General features: G+C 30.0%; 2 protein-coding genes across 2 annotated transcripts; both read right to left on the bottom strand.

Annotated features, from left to right (window-relative positions):
- Positions 1-6,748: 6,748 nt before the first annotated feature.
- On the bottom strand, positions 6,749-7,814 carry LOC145053913 (chlorophyll a-b binding protein CP24 10A, chloroplastic-like). The gene is made up of 2 exons (XM_079002032.1): positions 7,523-7,814; positions 6,749-7,413 (listed from the first exon to the last, which is right to left on the bottom strand). Exons 1-2 carry the CDS (start codon positions 7,744-7,746, stop codon positions 6,864-6,866), a joined length of 774 nt encoding a protein of 257 aa, XP_078858158.1. The 5' UTR covers positions 7,747-7,814; the 3' UTR covers positions 6,749-6,863.
- Positions 7,815-10,406: 2,592 nt separating this feature from the next.
- On the bottom strand, positions 10,407-12,430 carry LOC145050339 (uncharacterized). The gene is made up of 4 exons (XM_078998606.1): positions 12,186-12,430; positions 11,277-11,468; positions 10,998-11,055; positions 10,407-10,943 (listed from the first exon to the last, which is right to left on the bottom strand). The coding sequence occupies exons 1-4, from the start codon at positions 12,428-12,430 to the stop codon at positions 10,407-10,409; spliced, it is 1,032 nt and encodes a 343-aa protein (XP_078854732.1).
- Positions 12,431-23,584: the final 11,154 nt, after the last annotated feature.

The following is a 23,584-nucleotide window of genomic DNA, read 5'->3' as shown; positions in this document are numbered from 1 at the left end:
AACCCTCCAAACTTTGGGATCCAAATTCAGTTCATGAGATAATAAGCTCCATCCTCTTTGATTTCGAGATTCTTGTCTATCCCACGTAGTGCTTCGGTCGCAACATTTTCTGGCTTCAGGGCCGCCAATTGAGCATCCCTGATTTGCGTAAACAAGTAGGATTGAATGGTCCCACTAACTCTAAAAGAAGATAACGTTGAAGCCAACCTTATTACTCGACCCTGTTATGTGAAACTCACATATACTCTGGGTTTGGACTAGAGAAGCCCGCCAATTGCTAACATTTTGTACTTTCTCATGTGTACCTCCTACCTTGGACCATTGAACAAGGCGACCCTCTAGTTTTATAAAGAGTAGGTGTAAGCCACAAGGAAGGTACACCATACTCACTCTATCACATGCATATAATTTAAACGCTATCGTAAATCACTAAAAGACCTTCATCTCTCAGTATACTAATCCTCACATCGGAGAGGTTTTGGGGCATCCCCGTAATCGCTCTAACTATTTTCTGTTCTTGCAACCCCCAGACCGGTGAACTATCCATCACGAAGGTTACCAGAAAAGCTTAGGTACGACAATCGCCTTAATTTTATCATTCATTTGCTTTTACTAATTGATGTACTTTGTTTTAATTATGTTACTATTTCTAGTGTGTATGGTGATAAAGTTGAAGAGAAAATTATTATATTGTGTAAGAATATGTTGTATGAGCTTTTTAATGAATATAAAAGGATTCATTCGGATCAACATGTAAAGACTGCTTCATCTAGCCTTCTCAGTCATCTAGATTTTTGCATAAAGTTTTCACGATGTGGGTTTGTTTAGTAGTATTGTGACGCAATTAGATCACTTAGATAGAAAATGTTAGTTGAAGTGAAAAGGAAGAAAGCATAATCGGGTGTGGCGAACAATGCTAAGTCAGAATTAGATGGGTACTTGAAAAAAGGACATCGAAGAAGATAATGTATATTTTCTAAGTGATGACTTCAGTGTTTTGGGTTGTTGGAAGAAGAGAAGTGGTTTCTTTCCCATCCTGTCGTTTCTTGCTTGTGATGTGTTAGATATTCCTATATCAACTGTGGCATCTAAATCTTATCTAGAGTACTGGCGGAAGGGTACTTGATCAATCTAGGAATTCTTTAACTCTTAAATTTGTGCAAGCATTAATAACTCTTAAATTTGTGCAAGCATTAATATGTTGTTAAGATTGGATCTGCTCAGGTGATGTTGTGATAAATATGGAAGAAAACATTAAAGATCTTAAGGAATTTGACGATGGTAAGTTGGTAATCATTAATTCTTTTTCCTATAAACATTTTTATACATTATTTGTTGTTTCTTAACTAGTTTTATACATTATCTATTTACTTGTGTTTGTTGTATTTCTATTTGATACATCCAACAATCAATAATGGAAACAACTATTATTGATGTTTAAACTTTAAATGGAGGAAATTTGGCAACAACAAGTTTGGAAGTATGCAATTTATTTTTGAGAGTTTGATTATATGTTAAGAACTTTATATTTAATTTTCACTTGGAATTTTTTATTTGATGTTTGAATCTTTAGATATTTATATTTGAAACTTCACATAAAATGTTTGAAAAAAATTAGAAATTTAATCTTCAAATTTGGTTTCTTGGTTTTCAAACCAAACCAAAACGGATTGTAATTCGGATTTTGGTTTGGTCTAGACAGCCTTGAATTCAATTTGGTTTAGACAAAAAATTCCAGAATCTAAGAAACCATAAAGCGTATCAATTCCCACCTCTATGAAGAAGGGCATATATTCATTCCAGTTAATGCAAACATCTCTGAGATTCGTGACATTTTAACCCACCAGTTTGTAATTTTTCATGTCAACATTTTGAACTCTGTGTACTTTTTATGCATTATCTATATAGTATGTGTGTGGATTTACCTTAACACACACACGCATGTCCCATTATGTAGGGTTTTTTTGTAGTAACACCCTATCTAATTGATTATTTGGATTTTGCTCCGCTGTAGGGTTTAGTGTACTTCCCTTTTTTGCAAACTAAATTTTTCATTACTTTGTTGTTTTTTGGCATAGATTCCAACTCATTCTCTAAATTATGAGTTGGATTTCGTTTAGGGGTTTTTTATTATTGTTTTTAGGCTCCCATTTCTTTTGGTGGGTAGGGTGATTGTATAATCCAGGAGTTTCAGCAGTTAGGATCAAGAATGTGATTATCAATGACAACTTAATTTCCTAGGCATTTACCTAAATGGCCAATAATGATTGGTGTTGTCATGGTTGAGGTTAAAACTTAATTCATGTTCATGTTTGTAGCCATGTGTGCAAATTATTGTTGTTCTTTTGCAAATATGTTTTCTTGAGTAGTTGAGTGTTTCGAGTTTATGATCTCAATATTTATAGTTATGTGTAATTGAAATTGGTCTAAATAACAACCGTATAATATCTTTTATTTAGGAGTATTTCTTTTCAATTAAACACTTCAATGGTGTCCTATACTATGACCTATGAGTCAATAACACAAGGCTAGAGAATTTTTATTTGTTCTGCAATTAAATGTTGTGTTAATCTTAGGTGCAATTTATATTTTGGTTGTGCTCCAAGTGACTCAATTAATTTTCAGTTTTTTAGTATTTTGCATCAAGATTTCCGTTGTCGGCCCCTTCAAGTTAAAAGTTAGGCCATCTGATTTTTGTAACGAAGGTGCCTTTATAATCTTCGGCTTTAGAGTGATCGGTATGGGCCTTCTCAACATCGTTATGGCCAACATGGAGAAGTCATAACATCGTAGTAACGAGCTCAACAATGACCCCTTGCTCTCGTTATGGTGCATCTCGTCTTCGTTACCATCGGGTGAAACGGGAAGAAATTGAACGTTGTGCAATTAACCATTGTCAAACGGTCAAATTGTAAATAAAAAAAACTTTTACCCTTTAACTTTTATATAAATACAACATATTAACCCATTTTTTTACACCTTTCTCTCCTTCTCTCTATATTTTATAAAATCTATACTTTCTTCTCAACCAAAAAATGGATCAAAACTCAAACACCCCTCAATCAAACTCAAACACACAACCAAACACAACCTCACCTCTCGGATTTGTCGGTTACGAAAATTTTTTCAACATTTTATCGTCTCAAGGATCACCACAAATCCCATACCAAAGAGCCTCTTTCAATCCCGCTTCACCATCACTGCAATTTTCTAACTCACCTTACCTTCAACAAAATCCTTTTGGCCAAAACCCAAATTTGCAACAAAATCTTTTCCCAACTTTCTCTTCGATGCAATAACCAACCACCCAACCATCACCTCCAACACAACCACCACCTCCAACATAACCATCGGTCGAAACACAAACAGGAGGTAGTAGGAGAGGGAAAGGGAAAGCAAAAGGAAAAGGGAAAAGGAAACCTATAGCGGTTGAAAAGGAAAGTAAGGAAGTTCCACAATGGTGGACACCATAGGAGGAATATGTTTTGACGCCAACATGGTGTAGTACTTCAAAAGACAAACTTTGCGGCAATGGTACGAAGAAAGGTGCTTATTAGTGAGCGGTGCTCGAAAAATTCCACGCTCTATTGAAGAAAAAACTGTATCGCAATACGGACATGCTAAGCAGCAAATGGAGTCAAATAACTAAGCAGTGCACAAAACTCAATGGTATTTACACCAGACTTCGGGCGCAACAACAGAGCAAAGCAAATGACTTCGATTTGTTCCAATCTGCAAAAGAACAATATCGAGTCGACATGGGACATGTACCCGAGTTCGAGAAGTAATGGGAGTTGTTGCGAGTGGATCCGAGGTGGAATAAAACTCCTACATCGTCGGAAGTTCAATCCAAGAGGTCTTGAAATTCGAGCTTTGTTGATGTCTTAGACGCATGGACTCAGATCAACCTAAACGCCAACACCGATGAGATATCGGATGATATCGAGGAGATCTCCCCACCACGGCGACCGCCCATATGCGACAAAGTGAGGCGCGCTGCAAGGCATGCGGAGGAGATTGATGCGAAAGCAAGAGATACGGTGGAAATAAAATTGAAATTCGATGAGCATAATTTATTATAAAAAGAAAAAAAAAGTTGAAATGTCACCACTTGGAGTTCCTAGAAAGGCATGCACAGGAAAAGCAGAAGCAAAAACAGAGAGAACTAATGACTTATCAGTTGTCAATTCTTCGGATTAGCGATGAGGGTTTGGCCCTTCAAGATCTAGCGTACTACAAGTGATGAATGATCAAATTAAGAAGACATATATGGGTTAATTAGTAAGGTTGTAAAAGAACTGAACGTTCGGCGAACCGTTCGTGAACTATTCAACTGGAAGTTCGTTAATGTTCGTTTATTTAATAAATGAACAAATAGGAACACAAATTCTCGTTTGTTTAGTTAAACAAACGAACATGGACAATAGTCTCGTTCGTTTATTTATGTTCATGAACGTTCATTTATGTTGTTCGTTTATGTTCGTTTGTTTAAGTTTATCATATATGTTAAAATTATGTTTTGTCTTACATTACTATATTATATGTTCGTTTATGTTTATATATATGTTCAATTGTGTTTGTTTATCTTTTTCCGTTTATGTTCGTTTAGCATGTTCATGACATAAAGAAACGAGCATGAACAATGTAATTTGTTAAACAAACGAACATGAACAAGAAAGTTCGTTCGTTTATCCGTTCGTGTTCGTTCGATTCTTCGGTTAACTTAAACGAACGAACATGAACAAGGCCTTGTTGGTGTTCGTTCGGTTCGTTTACAGTCCTATTAATTATGATTAGTAGTAAAATGTTATCGGTTTAGGTTTAATTTAAATGTTATTTGGGTTAATTAGGACTAGAAAAAAAATGTTATCTTTTAAAACTAACGTTTTTCTTATTGTAATATTAATTTTAGTTTTTAAAAATTATGTATGTTTTTTTTTAATATTATGTTTTATAAAAATATTTTTGCTTTACTAATTAAAAAAAGAAACACGAAAAAAAAAAGTAAACACGAAAAAAACTCCAAAATATATATATATATATATATATATATATATATATATATATATATATATATATATATATATATATATATATATATATATATATGACATGGAAAATATTGGTGCTATAACATGAAAACCATTTACTTGTGTGGTATTAGCATATTAGGTTATGGGAAGTGGTCACATTTAAGCCACCGGAAAAGTGTTGCTACCTCAACGTCACGTTAGCTCTACCACCAACCCACTAAACATTGGAAATTGTTATCACTACACAATATTTCCTTTTTTTAGTTTTTTTTTATTTTTTTAACATTAAATTAAATAAAAAAACACAATTTATAACATAAATGAATATTTTATATTAAATAAATTCACATTACATTAATTAAAAAATATAAAAAATTAGACCTAAATATTTATAAAAAAAACATAAAAAATAGAAAATTAAAGCTAAATTACCAAAAAAAACATAGAAAACATAGAAAATTGAACATAAAAAATTATCCATTTTATAGAGAATGTGTGTTTGTTGTGTGTAAAAATATGTATAAAGTGTGTTTATATGTAGAGATTAATTTAAAATTGAAAATCTTTTTTTTTCTTATTTTTTTATTTTTAATTGTTTCCGAGAACTACAAACCCACAACCCACAAAAAGTTTGAATCTAACACATCTTCAATCTCACTAGCACATCTTCAATTTCACTTGTTGTCTTCGTCCGTCTTTGCATCAACTTCACACCCAAGCCACCAGCCCTTGGGGTGGTATTGACAAGTCTTTTGGAAGGCCACCTAAGTTTCCACGTGTGGGTTTCTATCCTATTCCGGATAGCCTTATAACATCATTGTTTATGTAGCATGTGAGGTGATATTAAATTAGTGTTACATTTATTTGTCCATAACCAATGCTCTTAAAAACTCTATGACCTCTTTTCTTTTTCTTTTTTTCCTATTTAGAGCAGCTTGGATAAATGATATTAAAAAATATTTTTAAAAAATCATCACATACATGGGTAATTAAATGACAGCGAAAAAAATAAATGTTGTAACTTATAAAATAAAATAAAATAAAAAAACCTAAGATTTAATGGGTAAAGTTTTATTTCTTTAATGACTTTTCTCCTGAAAGCCAATGGACTAAGTATTTTTGTGTGTCGCCAACTCAGCACATACCAAAAACCTCCGAATATCTCTTTTATGGTAAACTTTTTTCACAAAAAAAGCTTATTATGGGTCTTACCAAAGTAAAAGAATTATGTAAATGAATAAAATATCAGTAGAATTATGAAAAAGATGTATGCATAGCCTGTGAATGTACACGCAAAGTGAAGAAACTCTTACATAGCTTGTTCGAATTTGACAAAGTTATTTGACCAAAAATAAAGACTCGCGTTTACCATATGCTAGCTATCCTAATTAACCCAGTAGATTGCTTTTGAGCTCAGGCAATGTCACAAGTTGGTGGTTTAGTGATGCTGAGCTCGAAATCAGAGGCTCATGCGACAGTTTCTTCTTTGCTGAATTTACATTTTACAAGGTGCTTTAGTAATTAATGAGAATGACACTCATCAAGCATCAAAAAGGTTTAGAATTGCAAAAATGGAAAGGAAAAGCATATGTTGAAGGTGAAGGTGAAGTCTATGCGAAGGTTTATTCTTAATGGCCATGGGCAATACCGAGTGACATTTTCATTACCATTTACTACTCCAAAAAGGAATTAACATTTCAAATAACCCATAAAAATATGAAAAATGGAAGCTCTTTTTGGGATTTCTCTAGATTAATTTACATGTTACATGATCATATAGAAGCTTCATAGTCCATACACCATAAGACAACAAGTTTTTTCATTTACAAATTACAATCCAAGAGCTCCTAGTGGTGTTTTCCCTTGTCCTGCTTCAAAGTAAAAAATTAACATAGCAACCATAGCAAGCCTTGCATGCTTAATCTCAGCCAACTTCAATCTATCAAGCTTTTCGGTATCCGGGACATATTCTCCGTTCTGGAGCGTACCCGCAAAGCCCAACGGGTCGAAAAATTTGCCACCTGGGTACCCTTGTTCGCCAGTGTAGTTGGTGAAATTTTCAGCTGTTTTGGACCATGGGGTGGCCCACTCAACCGATTGTGATTCCGGGTTGAAGAAGTCGACCCATCTCTTGCTCTCGACCCAACCCATGAGTAGGAGTTGGGTGCCCAAAAGAGATCCGAATGAAAACGGGGCAATGGCACCCGGGTCGGCTCCAGCTTCAAACCATGGGATCCCGCTCCATGCCTGACCCACGAAGATGCCCAGGACTGCAGCCATGGCCCACCGGCCATGGATGAGTTCAGCTTCTCTGTACCATTTTAGAAATGCCGGGTCCTTGCCTAGACCTAACGGGTCAAACCCGAAGTCACCTGGGAGCCTGTTTTGAACCGGTTATACACAAAGGACAAATCTTAGTATACTCGGAGAGAAAATCAAGTGGGTTTTTTAATTTATTTAAAAAAAAAATACATAAGAAAAAGACTTACGAGCCATCGAGCCACTCGGGATCGAGTAAATTGCCGCCACCCTTTACGGCGGGGATCCAAGATTTCTTGGGAGCGACGGCGGCAGCAATGACAAGGCGCCTAGGGGCGGAGGTGGCACTGGTGGCGGCATTTAGTGGTGCTGACAAGGTGTGGCTCCTCTTGCCGCCGGTCAAGAAGGGTGATCCGAGGCCGTTTAAGACTGCGGCGGATGTAGCGGCTGCCATTGTTAGTCTGTAATCAAGGTTTTGGTGTTTTTGTTGGTTTTGAATATGGAAGAAGAGGAGAATGAAAGGCGTGTTATATGGGTGGGAGTGAAATCAAAAGGGAGATGTGAATGGAGCCAGGTAGGATAAGTGAAATCTGAAGATGGAAATGTTGGATAGGATTCTGACCAATGAGATTGTGGAATCCATCTTTAAAACCATGTGGCTGACTCCATTGATTAGGGTTCAGGTGGTGCCCACTGTAAGTCCTTGTGGTCTTGAATCGTTGGACTCATAGCCTCTAGTTTTATTGCTAGTAAAATTCTCAACAAAATCACTCATTGTAAAATTGTCTTTGTACGACTCTTTATTCACTATATACAGAAATTGAAAAATTACAGTCTTTGTTTATTAATATCAATTACAACCAAAGTTGAAAATTTACAGTCTTCCATAAATTTTCAATTTATGGAAGATTTTCATATTTCGACATATAATGGTTGTATAAGTACTTCCTTTGATTTCAATATAACCATACGGACGTATTTGCTGATCAATAGCAAAAACCAATGAATTCCTTTATCAAAGATTTTCATTGAAATGGTTGAATCTCAATTCCATACAAAACTCCAAACCTAATTCTTGTTACAACAAAAAACGCATTAATTTTTTTATTTTTTTTCTGTAAAGGGTGAAAATGGTTGGTTTTTTTAATCGAAATGGTTGAAACTCAATTTCAAGTGATCTCATTTGCTATTGGGTCTTTAAGTGCCAAAAGTGTTTTTTATCGGACAAAACATGTCTTTAGAAAATGATACGGAAAATTAGAATAACTGGAAAATGTTGGAAAAAAAAATAGATTGCAGGGTCAACCGTCGGCCCTTGGATGGGCGACCATGAAGGCATGAACCAATATGTTAAGATCTTTTCTTTTCTTGCAAAGGAACATGACTTATTAAGGTAATTAATTTTTCGGTATGTTCACATCTGGGTAACTATCTTTTTTTTGTACATATCTAAGTAACAAACTTGTTGTAAGTGTTCATATATAACCATTATGACCTGCTATAGCAGGTTAAATTCTAGATGTGAATGCTTTCAACAAGTTTGTTACCTAGATATGTACAAAAAAAAGATAGTTACTCAGATATGAACAAAATGAAAAGTAAAAATTAAATTACACGAATGGTCCCTGTGGTTTGGGGGAATTTGTGTTTTTGGTCGCTAACTTTTTTTTTTAGCTTTGATGGTCCCTACTGTTTATTTTTGTTGCACGTTTGGTCCCTGTCTTACCTAAAAAGACTATTGTGCCCTTATTAATTTATTTTTTTAATTAATTTTCTTATTTATGTATTTATTTTTTTTACATATTTAAAAAAATTAATAGACCACACATATTTGTATCTCCTCGGATGATCCCTACTGTTTATTTTTAATTAATTTATTTTTTTAACTCGGATGATTCCTACTGTTTATTTTTGTTACGCGTTTGGTCTCTGTCTTACCTAAAAATACTATTTTTCCCTTATTAATTTTTTTAATTAATTTTCTTATTTATGTATTTATTTTTTATAAGTACATAAACAAGAAAATTAATTAAAAAAATTAATAAGGACACAATAGTCTTTTTAGGTAAGACAGAGACCAAGTTCGTAACAAAATTAAACAGTAAAGACCATCCGAGTTTAAAAATTAAATTAATTAAAAAATAAACAGTAGCGATCATCCGAGGAGATATAAATATGTGTGGTCTATTAATTTTTTTAAATATGTAAAAAATAAATACATAAATAAGAAAATTAATTAAAAAATAAATTAATAAGGGAACAATAGTCTTTTTAGGTAATGCAGGGACCAAACGCGCATCAAAAATAAACAGTAGGGACCATCCAAGTTAAAAAAATAAGTTAGGGACCAAAAACACAAATTCCCCCAAACCACAGAGACCATTCGTGTAATTTAATTTTTACTTTTGGTTTTGTTCATATTTGAGTAACTATTTTTTTGTACACATCTAGATAACGAACTTGTTGAAAGCGTTCACATCTAGGATTTAACCTGTTATAGCATATCATAATGGTCATATGTAAACATTTCCAACAAGTTTGTTACCTACATGTGTACAAAAAAAAGATAGTTACCCATATGTAAACATACCGAAAAGTTAATTACCTTAATAAGTCATATTCCCTTCTTGTAACGGTCGAAATTTAAAAACTCACAATTGACAATACCACCACAACAATAATATTGTCATATTAGTGTCATACCATCATCATACCATTATAAAATATCAGCCACTCCATATCATTCTAACCTCTTATTTAATAATTACATAATCAAAAAGATATTTATTTAATTAATTAAATGTTAAGAGAGAGAGAGAGAGAGATAAAAAAAAAAAAGACATGATTTGGCAAAAAAATGTATGGCCTCATGTGTTGCACCCCACATCTCGCATCAAGACAAAGGTGGTGTGCACACCACCACCACATTACCACTTCATCAAAATGTCACTTGTTTTTAAGGATGAGCATCGGAACCGGCAGTAGCGAGTTTAGAACGTAAAACCATATGGTTCCCTTTTTAAAGAAACCAATAAAAGAAGAAAAATACTAAAAAAAAAATATTATTGTGGGTTCGAATCGGATTGAGTCGTAAAAGCAAAAAAAAAAAAGTTTTTACAATTGTACCCGACGAGGTCTTATAGCTTGATATAATTTCACAGTTGTATCATTACTAATACTATCTAAAACATTTTTTTCAATATATGACACCAAACTATCACTTAAAAATTGATCACCCATTTTGTTGCGTACATCAGTCTTTACCAACTTCATTACTGAAAATGCACGTTCCACACTCGTTGTTGCAACGGGTAAAATCAATGCAAGTTTCAAGAGAAGGTAAACCTTAAGATATATTATATGCTTTTTTCCATCAACCATCTTTTTGACAAATTCTCCAATGCTCTTCAATTGATTAAATCGTTCATCTTCTCGTACATCCTTAATGTAATTTTTAAATTCAACTTCAAGAACTTGAAGATCATATTCTGTTCGAAATTCTTCCTTATAAAGTGTAGCCATTTCCATTAGTTTATCCAAATCAAAGGCTTTAAAAGACTCACGCGGGCACAAACAAGCCATGCAAAGAAGTAATTTCGTATTGGCTTCATTAAAGCGATGATTACCTAAAAAAAATGAATCTTTAATAAGCTGATTACAAAACACAATAAATAAATCAAGTTGATAATATCAAACGTTACCTACCTGTGAACCTCTTCGACAACTGAATCCATCATAATATTCATCTTCCATATCCACGATTCTAACATCATGTTTATTGCAAAACAAAGTAACATTCCCTAAAAGTGGTTCCCATCCTACATCTCTAATTTCTTGAATCGCTTTTTAGAGCTGCTTACTTGATTCATGGCATTTACGATATCTTGGTCTTTTCTTTGTAATGTTGTATTCAAATGATTTGTGACTCACAAGATATCAACCATCAAGTGTAGACAAAACACAAAATCAAAGGACTTTAATAACCTTAAGATGCAAATTGCTTCAGCTTTACGATCACGATCACTATTATCTTTACCAAGGTCTTCAAGTACTTCACAAATGGAAGAATATATGTTCTTGATATTCAATAGAGATGAAAAATGAGAACCCCATTGAGTATCAGATGGTCGTTTGATATCCATTTCTTGGTTCAAACCGGTACCACTCTCAAGCTTACTTAAAATTTAACATATAAAGTTTAATTAGAATAATACAACTACAAAATATTTTAATAATAAATCTAGTATAATTATAAAAGCAAACCTTCAACCAAGGCTTCCATAACTTTATTTTCTTGTTTTATTCTTAAATTATCTCGTCGCTTGTAGGAAGATCCATTAATGTTTAATAGCCGAGAAACCGCATCAAAGAAATCATTAACCTTCGTGTGATTTTTTGCAACAAACACTAGGGCTAACTGTAATTGGTGATCAAAACAATGAATAAAATATGCAGATTTTGTTTCATTCATAATCAAAGTCTTCAATCCATTAAATGCACCACTCATGTTACTAGCACCATCATAGCATTGCCCCTAATGCTAGTATTATTCAAATTCCACTTTGACAGCATATCATAAATGGTTTCCTTTATTGTCAAAGTTGAAGTGCCACTGACATGTCTAAGGCCAACAAACATTTCTACAACTTCTCCTTTTTTATTTACAAACCTCGATACTAATGCCAATTGTTCTTTACAAGAAACATCATGTGACTCATCTACTAAAATTGCAAAAAATCTTTTCCAAGGTCTTCCATAATAACATTTATAACTACATCTGAACATGCCTGCACGATATCTTTCTGGATATCACTGCATTTCAATTGTGTATTTTTTTTTTTTGGAGCACTCTTTAACACAACACGATCTACCACATCACATCGATCATCTAACCATTGTAAAAGTTCAAGAAAGTTACTTTTATTATCTGAACCATCAGTCTCGTCATGACCACGAAATGTCAATCCTTGACGCAATAAGAATCTAACACAATCAATTGAAGCATTCAAACGAATACGATATTCTTTTTCTTGCAAAGTGGTTTGTTTCTCAAAAGTAGTTATGGATGGTCTTTGGTTCATCAAATTTTTGACACTTTTGGACAGCAATATTGTGTGGAGTTCTAGCTTTATGATCATCTAGTCCTGATTTCCTATTCCAAGCTTTGAAACCAGATTTCACAAAATGATCCGATCCACCTTGGTTTGGTATGTCGGATTTAAATAGATAACAACATAAACAAAATGCAAGATTTTGTTTTATACTATATTCTAACCAATATTTATTGCCATCAAACCAAAATATATTAAATCTTCGTTGTTTACCTCCAAAAACACGTTGTGGAAACTTATAGTTTTGAGGTTAGAAAGGTCCTTTTTGTAAGCATGCTCTTTTAATTTTATATTTTTGATTCACATGATAATATTCCACAGGCGGACGTTCTGTCGGGTCAACGGGTAGTAAACTTAAGTCAACTCTCATATGATTATGTTGTTCATTATCTTATTCTATTACTTTTTTATCACTCTTTCCAAAAAACTTGAATAAAGACATTCTTGATTTTAATTTCTAAAACAAACAACAATTCATAAACAACAATCAAATACCCAAACAAATGAACAACAATCAAATAATCAATTCAAATTGAAATTATAAACAATAAAAAAAGCTTATTAAAAATCATGAATAAAACAATCAAAACAACAAAAAAAAACTCACAGATTCGATATTAATAAAATAGTTGTCATTTGCCAACGATTAACAATCAAATACTTAAGGTTAATAAAATTAACAAAAATTATTAATTAAGATACCTGCATGGGCAAGTGGGCAATTGGTATTGTTGAACAATGAACATGCGCTGCTGTGATAGTATTCTTCATTCACATTAATTTTTTTTTTAATTTAAAATTTATTGGGCTATATATGCATATTGGATCATACCCTAAAAATATTGGACTATTCAAACATAAAACAAGGGCTCAAATATATATATATATATATATATATATATATATATATATATATATATATATATATATATATATATATATATATATATATATATATATATGGGAAAAGTGAATATACTCTTAAGGGTATATAAGCTTACGTACCCAAACTCACCATAATACGTTGTTTTGTATCATATAATACATTCTAATTGTCTAATATTCTTATAGTTTAACTTCTAACTTGATTTACTTCCAAGATTTTTGTAAATTAAACATTTATCTTTTTCTTACATAATTTTCATTTTCATCTACAATATATATAGCCTAATAGGTGTTCGGCAAAAAGATGTGATTTAAGAGAAAAATAATACGGAAATTTCGAATATCTTGAAAATAATCAACTTAGGGTTGAAGTTTAAGAACATTATAATGAATATATCAAACAAAACGACTTATTATGGTGTGTTCGGGTACCTAAGCTTATATACCCTTAAGGGTATATTCACTTTTCCATATATATATATATATATATATATATATATATATATATATATATATATATATATATATATATATATATATATATATATATATTGTTTGGCTAAAAATATTAAGATAGTTCATACATTTTTTTTGAGGTGGGTCACAATAAAAAATTATATACAACTTGTTATATATATATATATATATATATATATATATATATATATATATATATATATATATATATATAAAGGTGGGTCAAGTGACTCACCCTCAATACATATAAACTCGCTACTAAGAACCAGGTATCCGTTTTTGGAATCGGAACCGTCTTGGAACTATTGGTTCTGGAACTGGAACCGCCTTAAGCGATTCCGATTTCGGTTCTCATTTTTTCGGAACCGCTACCCGCTAGGTACCCGCCGAAACCAGTTTATATATATATATATATATATATATATATATATATATATATATATATATATATATATATATATATATACATATATACACACACACACACATATTAGTATTTCATATAAATATGTGTGTGTTACTTAGACTAGTTTAGAATATATCGGTCCGATTTTGTCCCTCTTTTGTCCGAATTGATTTGATTTGGATCGAATTAAGTTACAATTTTATCGACAAAAGTTAAGGAAATTAATATAACCGAGTTACCCGTTCCCGGAACTGGAACCGCCGGTTCCGGGATTGGTTCCAAGAATTTAAGAACTGCCTAAAGCGGTTCCGGTTCCGGTTCTAACTTTCTAGGAACCGCGGTTCCGGTTCCGGTTTTCGCCAAATGAGGCAGATACCCACCTATGCTCATCTTTACTTGTTATGTATGTATATCGTTGTATGTATATCATAATTAGAGCCGGCAAAAATCGATCTAACCTATCAACCCCACCCAAAAATAGCGTATTGGGTTGAGATTTTCAACCCATTTAAGTTAAATGGGTTAATCCATTTAATTAAATAAGTTAGGTTTGGTGATATTATCAACCAGTTTTCAACCCGCCAACCCATTTTAGTTTAATATACATATTGAATTTAATAATTGTTTAAATATTATCATGTATTAACCAAAATATTAATTTATAAACTATAATGTTGTATTATTATTTATGTTTTAAAAAACATATAATCTTGATTCTCATAATTTTTCTTAGCACCGATAATACTAGTCGCTCTTCAAAATCATTTTGAAATTAAATATTTTTAATGTTATTTGAACAATATATTTGTATTTATCAATCCTTATTGTACTTTTGTCATACTTTGAAATTTTATTTACATTTGGAACTAATTTAAGTTGTATAATCTTTAGTTAAATAATGTATTTATGTGATTTTAAATGGGTTAACCCAAGTTTAACCAATTTATTTACTAGGTTGGGGCAATAACTACTTAAATGGATCAATCCAGTAACAACTCATTTATCTAAAAAGTTGGGTTGGATTGGAAATATCAAATCATTTAAATAAATAGGTTGGATTGGGTTGAAATTTCCAATCCAATTAATAAATGGAATGAATTCGAACCCAACCCAAATCGACTCATTGTCAGCTCTAACCATGATGCCTTATAGGGTCTTTTTTACTTGTTTTACCCATTATAAAACTCAATGCGTTGGGGCATCTTTACTAGATTAATTACGATGAAAAACTATGATATTTTAGGAGGTTTTGATTTTGTTCTTCAAATAAAATTATACCACGCTCATCTTTAGGTTCAATTTTATTCACTTAGAGTTAGGGTATTTATATAACATTAGTTGTTACCAAAAAAACATGTTAAAAGATCATCATCAACCCAATGGATTTAGTCGAACAAATTTGAGTAGAAGTCTATTATACATAAGATGTTAAAAATATTCAAGAATATTATGAAAAAATCTAGAATGTCTTGGAAGCCACTAGAAGATTCCAAAACACATAAAGAAATGAGAATGGTCTTATATAGAGTTATGAGGTCTTGAATCAGATATGTTTAGGTGGAGGCCAATGTAGAATATTCTCCAAGTCATATTGGTATATTAATTGATCTTACTAAAATGAAAGAAATAACCAAAACTTGTATTAGGAAGATAACTAATAACAATATCATTACACTATTTTCTTACTGCTTGATGCACAAAGGCAAGTTACTAATGATGCTCAGCTGCAACAATCACTTATAGAGTAAACAACAAGGATGATGATCTCATTATAGTTATGGATATTGGTCGTGGAACTTTTAATGTTTCCATATTGAAGATATTTGATTAGAAGGCCAATTATGTTAGTGTCTTCTTGACTTTTAGTATGGGTGTCTAATAATAACTCCTATTTTCAAGTTAAAAGTCACAATCAACATTGTGTAGCATTCTTAACAAATTTTGCAGTTAACATATTTAAATCGGTATTTAAAATTAAAAAATTCACAACATGAACAATTGAAAAATAAATCACGCATTTCCACCATTACTCCAACTCGATAGTTCGTCATACCCAATTCTATCCTAATAACATGCGATAGTAACAACATCAGATGCATTAATTAGTTAAAATTAGAAAGTAGAAAAGCATACATGTAAAAAAAGATATATGTGGCACTTGATTTGTCTGTAATCATGTTTGATTTATGACTTAATAAGTATGCTCCAATTGCGTACGTTTACTTCTACTTAAATGTCTGAACATCATATTTTTACATTCAAGACATGCTTTTACAATGGTTGTTTAAATTCCTAAAATATGACAATGATATGTAAATGTGTGTTGATCATTTTACCCGAATATGAGTTAACTAGAATTATGCAAATTGGTGAAAATATTCAAAACACACTTACCCATCATTGTCCTATTTTAGGACTTTAACCAACTTCTATAAACTAGTTCTTGAAATGAAATAATGCTAATGATTATGCAGTTAAGTAGAAGTAAATCATTAGGGATTTTGTCCTACTTAAGTGATAAAATACGTGTGATTTACAAACCATTTAGATACCATTTGTATGTTTATTTTTCACATACATTTTATATCTTCTAATTTTAGTTAATTATTTCATCTATTGCAGTTGTATATCTTCTATACATCATGTTATTTGGATGTATCGCATACCACAGCTCATGTGTTAGAGTCACAGACTGCAAGGTACGATTTATTTTTCATTTATCCAAAGCTTGTGTATGATTTGATTTTGAATATTGATTTAAATCTATAAACACCTAAACAAAATTTCAAGCAGTAACATAATGAATATTATATTGTTGACATGTATAATACAAAAAAGAGCTCGTATACGATGGGACATGGTTACTATTCTATCTGATAACTTCTAATCTCTATAAATTTGGGCATAAATATAAATGAGACACCAATAATGTGTGTGTGTATATATATATATATATATATATATATATATATATATATATATATATATATATATATATATATATATATATATATATATATATATATATATATATATTAGGTGTAAGACCCATGTATTAATGGGTTCATTTTAAAGAAAAAATTATGAAATTCTAAACATTTGAAAAGTCTGAATTTATAAGAAAAAATAGAAAAATATTGAATTATTAAAATGGGATATATATAGTAAAGTCCCAATATTTTCATCGATTTGACAAGAAAGTCCTAAACTTTATTTTTTTGACAGTAAAGTCCAAATTACCGGCAATTTTTGACACTTTTACCCTTTTTCCCCGGTTAGCCGGTAATTAGGACTTTTTTGTCAACAAAATAAAGTTTAGAACTTTCTTGTCAAATCGTCAATTAGGACTTTACTGTCAAAAAAATAAACTTTAGGACTTTTTTGTCAAATCGTTCAAAATATTGGGACTTTACTGAATATATAATTTTTTTTGTTAGAAATTTAATGGTATGATACTCTTTAAGCATAAGAGTTATTGAAACATTCTCTAATCAGCTAGTCCTATTGAAATCCTTTACGTTTGCTTCTTGTTAAATCGTTTTTTTAATCTCAACAAACCGACATTGAAAAAAATTGAGATAATCAAGAAAGAAAGAAAGAACCAGGGTTGTGTTGGCTTTTTGCAGTCTCAAAAATGGAGAAATTAGAAACCTAAAAAAACGAAATTGCCCTAGCTTTATACAAACACAAACAACACATGCCTAGTCAAAAGGGTGTGAATGTGGAGAAGGGAAAGAAGGGCAATTTCATTTTTTTCGGTTTCTTATTTCTCCATTTTTGAGACTGCAAAAAGCCAACACAACCCTGGTTCTTTCTTTCTTTCTTGATTATCTCAATTTTTTTCAATATCGGTTTGTTGAGATTAAAAAAACGATTTAACAAGAAGCAAACGTAAAGGATTTCAATAGGATCTAGCTGATTAGAGAATGTTTCAATAACTCTTATGCTTAAAGAGTATCATACCATTAAATTTCTAACAAAAAAAAATTATATATTCAGTAAAGTCCCAATATTTTGAACGATTTGACAAAAAAGTCCTAAAGTTTATTTTTTTGACAGTAAAGTCCTAATTGACGATTTGACAAGAAAGTCCTAAACTTTATTTTTTTGACAAAAAAGTCCTAATTACCGGCTAACCGAGGAAAAAGGGTAAAAGTGTCAAAAACTGCCAGTAATTTGGACTTTACTGTCAAAAAAATAAAGTTTAGGACTTTCTTGTCAAATCGATGAAAATATTGGGACTTTACTGTATATATCCCTATTAAAATTAAATTGTTTGTTTTTTAATTAAACAAATAATTTAGATAAATAAACAAATGAAACTAATGAAACTTTAATTTAGAAATTTTGAAATTAGAAGGAAGTCAATTAATGAAATTGATATGCATTTATTATTATATTTATTGCAATTATTACATTTAAATATTATGTGGAAATTAATAAAATGAAAAAAAACCACAAAATGTCATGTGGAAAAAAATTAATTGAAGATAACCACAAAATGATATGTGACCAAATCAATGAGAGTGTGACATGTGACAAAAAGTTTTTTATTTATTAGAGACGATATATATATATATATATATATATATATATATATATATATATATATATATATATATATATATATATATATATATAAGGCTACGTTATTATGTGGACGGACAACTATTGTGCGGACGTGTAGACAGTGCTATTCTATGAAAATTACTAAAAGAATAAGTTGTTTAGTAATGTGAATACATCCAACCTCACACAATTATTGTCATTTTCATTCATTCTCACTAATTCTTATTGATTTTTGTTCTCACGCATCGTTTTTCACTCATTTTCATTCTTGCAAAATACGACTCAATAAAATCCTGACAACATTCTGACAGAATGTGAATAATAATAATAAAAAAGTCTATAATAACCTTATAGACGATTTAATTGGTGAGAATGTGTGATAAATAGTTATGTAAAATTGAACGTATTTACATTATCAAACAACATATTTTCTTTGTCATTCTTAGAGAATAACATTGTCCACACATCCGCACAATAGATGTCAATCCACATTTGAACCTATATATATATATATATATATATATATATATATATATATATATATATATATATATATATATATCTAACTATATATAGGGTTAAGTTATTTTGTTTTCATTATCTATTGTGTGCATGTATGATTGATTCTGGACCAATCATTTTAGTTATTTTAAGAAAGTAATTAATGTATATTACATGTTGAAGATATAATAGGTATTAATTACATCTTCAACATTTAATATGCATTAATTAATTTCTTAAAATAACTAAAATGATTGGTCCAGAATCAGTCATACATGTACACAATAGATAGTGAAAACATTTGAACATAACTATATATATATATATATATATATATATATATATATATATATATATATATATATATATAGAGAGAGAGAGAGAGAGAGAGAGAGAGAGAGAGATGTTCATCAAATTATAACAATTATTGAATTTGAGAATGCAAAACAAATCTTAGCCACTATTTTTTTAAATAAGAAATTAAACTAATTAATAATACGCGGTATATTAGTAAATTGGCATTGATTTAATAGTAACCGTTTACACATGATCGTATCTTGCAAATGCAAAAAGCATTTCTATTTACACAATTATCGTTCTTTGCATCACTCACTCTCTCTCTCTCTCATCATTTCAGATGAAAAATCATCATTTTACCATTCTCGATCATCATTTCAAAGAAAAATCCTTTGTTTTAATCATTTTTTTTTCCTAAAATCGAACAATGAAAACCTCCCAAAACAACAACATGTTCAAAACATGGCTTAGCAGAAACTCTTTCTATTTTGTTTGAGTTAAAAGGTAAAAATTTAACATTTTTTTTAACTAAAAATACGTATATTTTAGTTTAAAAGTTAAATATATTTATGATATTTATATGTGATTAGCATATACAAAATTATATTCATATGCGATTAACATTAAAGTTTTGTTTAAAAATCAGAAAAAATAACACATATGATTATATTTAATAATTATTTATTTGTAATCACATATGAATAGAATTTGTTATTAACTTGTAAGTTATTATATAATTTATTCATATTTTAATTTTAGAAGAGGCACAAAAAAGAGAAAGAGTATCAAAGAATAAGAACGAAACATGTGAAACGTTTATATATTTGAATGCATTACATTTTAATCATTTAGGATTAATTATATATAAATATCTTTTAAGTATTATAGTTATTTATCTGATAATCATATGTGAATAACAAAACCAAAAAAACCATACACCCGAACATTCACATATAAATTAGCACATAAATAGTTACAATGCTAAAAAATATTCACATATGATTAATCATATGTGATTACACAACTATATTCTTATTTATGTGATTATATAACTTAATAAAATGTAAATTTTTAAACGTAAAAAATTAAAAAATGAAAAATGTGACTGAAAAATAAGAAGAGAAATGAGAATGAAGATCGAGAAAAATAACATTAAGGGTAAAACGTTTTTTAAATACGTTTTAATCTTTTGTGATTAACAAAGACAAAAAAAAACTATACACAATGATATTCACTTATAATTAGCACATGAGTAACTATAATGACTAAAAGATATTCACATATAATTAATCACTTGTAATTACAATTATATTCTTTTTCATGTAATTATATAAATTTATGAAAATGTAAATTTCTAAAACATTTAGGAAAAAAACAAATTCAAAAAGCAAAGATGTCACTGGAGAATTAGAAGAGAAACGAGAAAGAATATCAAAGAAAAAGAACAACCAAGGTAAAGCTTTTATATATTTGAATACATTACGTTTTAATCATTTGTGATTAACAAAGACAAAAAACCATACAACCTACTATTCACATATGATTACCACACAAGTTAACTATAATGTTTAAAAGATATTCAAATACGATTAATCACCTTTAATTACAACTATATTTTTATTTATGTGATTATATAACTTAATAAATGTAAATTAATAAAAGTTTTAGAAAAAAGTAAATTCAAAAAAAGCAAAGATGTAACCGAAGAATTTAAATAAACTATGATTTAATCATTTGTGATTAACATATGATTAACATATAAATAGTTATAACTATAATTCTCAATAGATATTCATATATGATTAATCACCTGTGATTAAACCATATATTTTAATTATATGCGAATATTTGTTAAGCATTATAATTATTTTTGTGTCTTATTTAGATTATTCATGTATGTATTCTAATATATCGTAAAACTTGTTAGATACATAAATAATGACAAAAAAAAGGATATATATATATATATATATATATATATATATATATATATATATATATATATATATATATATATATATATATATATATATATATATATATATGCTAAAAGAAACAAAAAAAATTGCCAATTGCAAAAGATTCATCAATGTCACCGACTACACAATCAAAAACAAAAAAGAAAGGGGAAGCATTTGATGGTTCAAGCTCCAAATGTATTTTTTTAAAATCTTTTTAACTTTATATTCATAAAAGAAGTTATATATCTTTTAAAAAAAATCTTACATATAAAGAGAAAAAAATGCCAACTCATAGATTATGATCCATAGATTATGATTCAGATTTTGAGGACATTGGTCTTGTTAAAAGGAAAAGGCAGAAAAATGATACTTTTGTGCCGATACAAATAAAAATCTTGCTAAAAAAGACTAATGTGCAATGCATAATAGGTAAATACTATTTCTAATTGCAAGTGAAAATTTTACAGTATTTACCTTATTCAAATGTAAAAATTTGTTGTCATGATCAACATATCCTAATTCTTCTAAAAAAAATATAAGGCTTATATAAAAGTCTAAAGAAAGCTTTTTGAACCTTTTCTTAAAATTTGTGCTTTTAAGAAATTCCACATATAACTATAATAATCACCTGTGATTTCATGTCTAGAAGTTGATATCCAACATACATAAGCAATAATAACATATAATCAGTTAAAATATTTGTATATAATACACAACTCAACATATGCATGTTAATATACATAATCAGATATGAATAAATAAAAGAACATATAAAAAAAATACATTTTTAGCAGTTTATTCATGATACGCAACATGTACACTCAGTTTTTTGATCAATAGATCACAATTCCAATAATAACTATAATAATCACAAGTCCTAAACAAGCTTCTTAAATATTTTCTTAAAGTATGTGTTTTTAATAAATTCCACTAATAGCTGTAGTAATCACATGTGATTCAAAGTTTACAAGTTGATATTTAACATACATAAGCAATAATAACATATAATCAATTAAAACGTTTGTGTATAATCACATGTGATTATACACATCTCAACATATACATGTTAATATACATAATCACATATGCAAAAAATAAAAGAATATCTTCACAAAAACTTACATTTGTTGGTAGTTTCTTCATGATATGTCACATGTACAATCTGTTTTTTGAATGAGAAAACACGATTTCAACAACCTCCTTTAATGCTAGATCTTGATTTGTTAAGACCAATAATGGATGTTTATTCCTACGAGCCCTTGGAAAATGTACAAGCAACCACATATATGAATCCACATCATCGGTACTTAACAAACCAACTTCGACCATAAAAAATGATTTATGATGATCAATGACAGTGAATGGAATAAAAACAAATACATACATGTTTCATACAAAAGACATAATCATATATGATTAACCATATATACAACTGAACTATAGCTTTTATCTAATGCTATTAATCACATGTGATCTAAAAAGTAAAACTTACTTATTCGTTCGAAAGTTTGCATGAAAGGGCATAAGTCTCTAAATTCTTTGTACTTTTCTTTCTCTGTCTCGTCGCTAGAAACATTACAATCAAAGCTTTATTGGAATCATATTTTTAATAAAATGAAAACTTTAGGTATCTGTCTTTTCGATTTGTCATCTTGCTCACAATAAGTTGAGCATCTTTGTAACAGATAATGGACCCATATCCCTCTTGAAGTTTCTGTATTCTACTACCTTGACATTTACCTGTTGAAAGTCGCCTTTTAAATTTGATTTTAGTTTGTAGGCCTTTGTATCACCGATTTTTTCTGTCGAAGCCCGAACTATGAATTCCTTGTCCGAATGCGATAGTTTCCTTGTTTTTATTAAATTATATATGTCCCCAAGCTTATGGCTATGCATTTCTTCAAATTTCTCAAACTTGTAATCACATGTTCTATTTATATATTTCAAAACAATCTTTTCTCTACAATATGTCACCTTATCGTTTGCGTTATGTTTCTTTCTCATATCCAACGACTTCTTTGGTGGTATACCTATCCTGCTGCAAACTATATACTTATGATTTACCATACGACCAACTTTTCTTTT

Source organism: Lactuca serriola, chromosome 5 (genome assembly GCF_051521515.1).
Source record: "Lactuca serriola cultivar US96UC23 chromosome 5, Lser_US96UC23_V15, whole genome shotgun sequence".
NCBI classification, from domain to species: domain Eukaryota; kingdom Viridiplantae; phylum Streptophyta; class Magnoliopsida; order Asterales; family Asteraceae; genus Lactuca; species Lactuca serriola.
This window is presented reverse-complemented; position numbering and strand designations above follow the sequence as displayed.

What these genes read in the sequence shown, in the direction of transcription:
- LOC145053913 (XM_079002032.1), bottom strand. Translation starts at nt 7,746, where the DNA reads ATGGCAGCCGCTACATCCGCCGCAGTCTTAAACGGCCTCGGATCACCC. An exon ending in CCCGAGTGGCTCGATGGCTC is followed by an intron (nt 7,414 to 7,522) that starts GTAAGTCTTTTT and finishes GGTTCAAAACAG; the next exon opens with GCTCCCAGGTGACTTCGGGT.
- LOC145050339 (XM_078998606.1), bottom strand. Translation starts at nt 12,430, where the DNA reads ATGATCATAAAGCTAGAACTCCACACAATATTGCTGTCCAAAAGTGTC. An exon ending in TTTCTTGAACTTTTACAATG is followed by an intron (nt 11,469 to 12,185) that starts GTTAGATGATCG and finishes TTAAATTTTAAG; the next exon opens with TAAGCTTGAGAGTGGTACCG. An exon ending in GAAGCAATTTGCATCTTAAG is followed by an intron (nt 11,056 to 11,276) that starts GTTATTAAAGTC and finishes ACATGATGTTAG; the next exon opens with AATCGTGGATATGGAAGATG.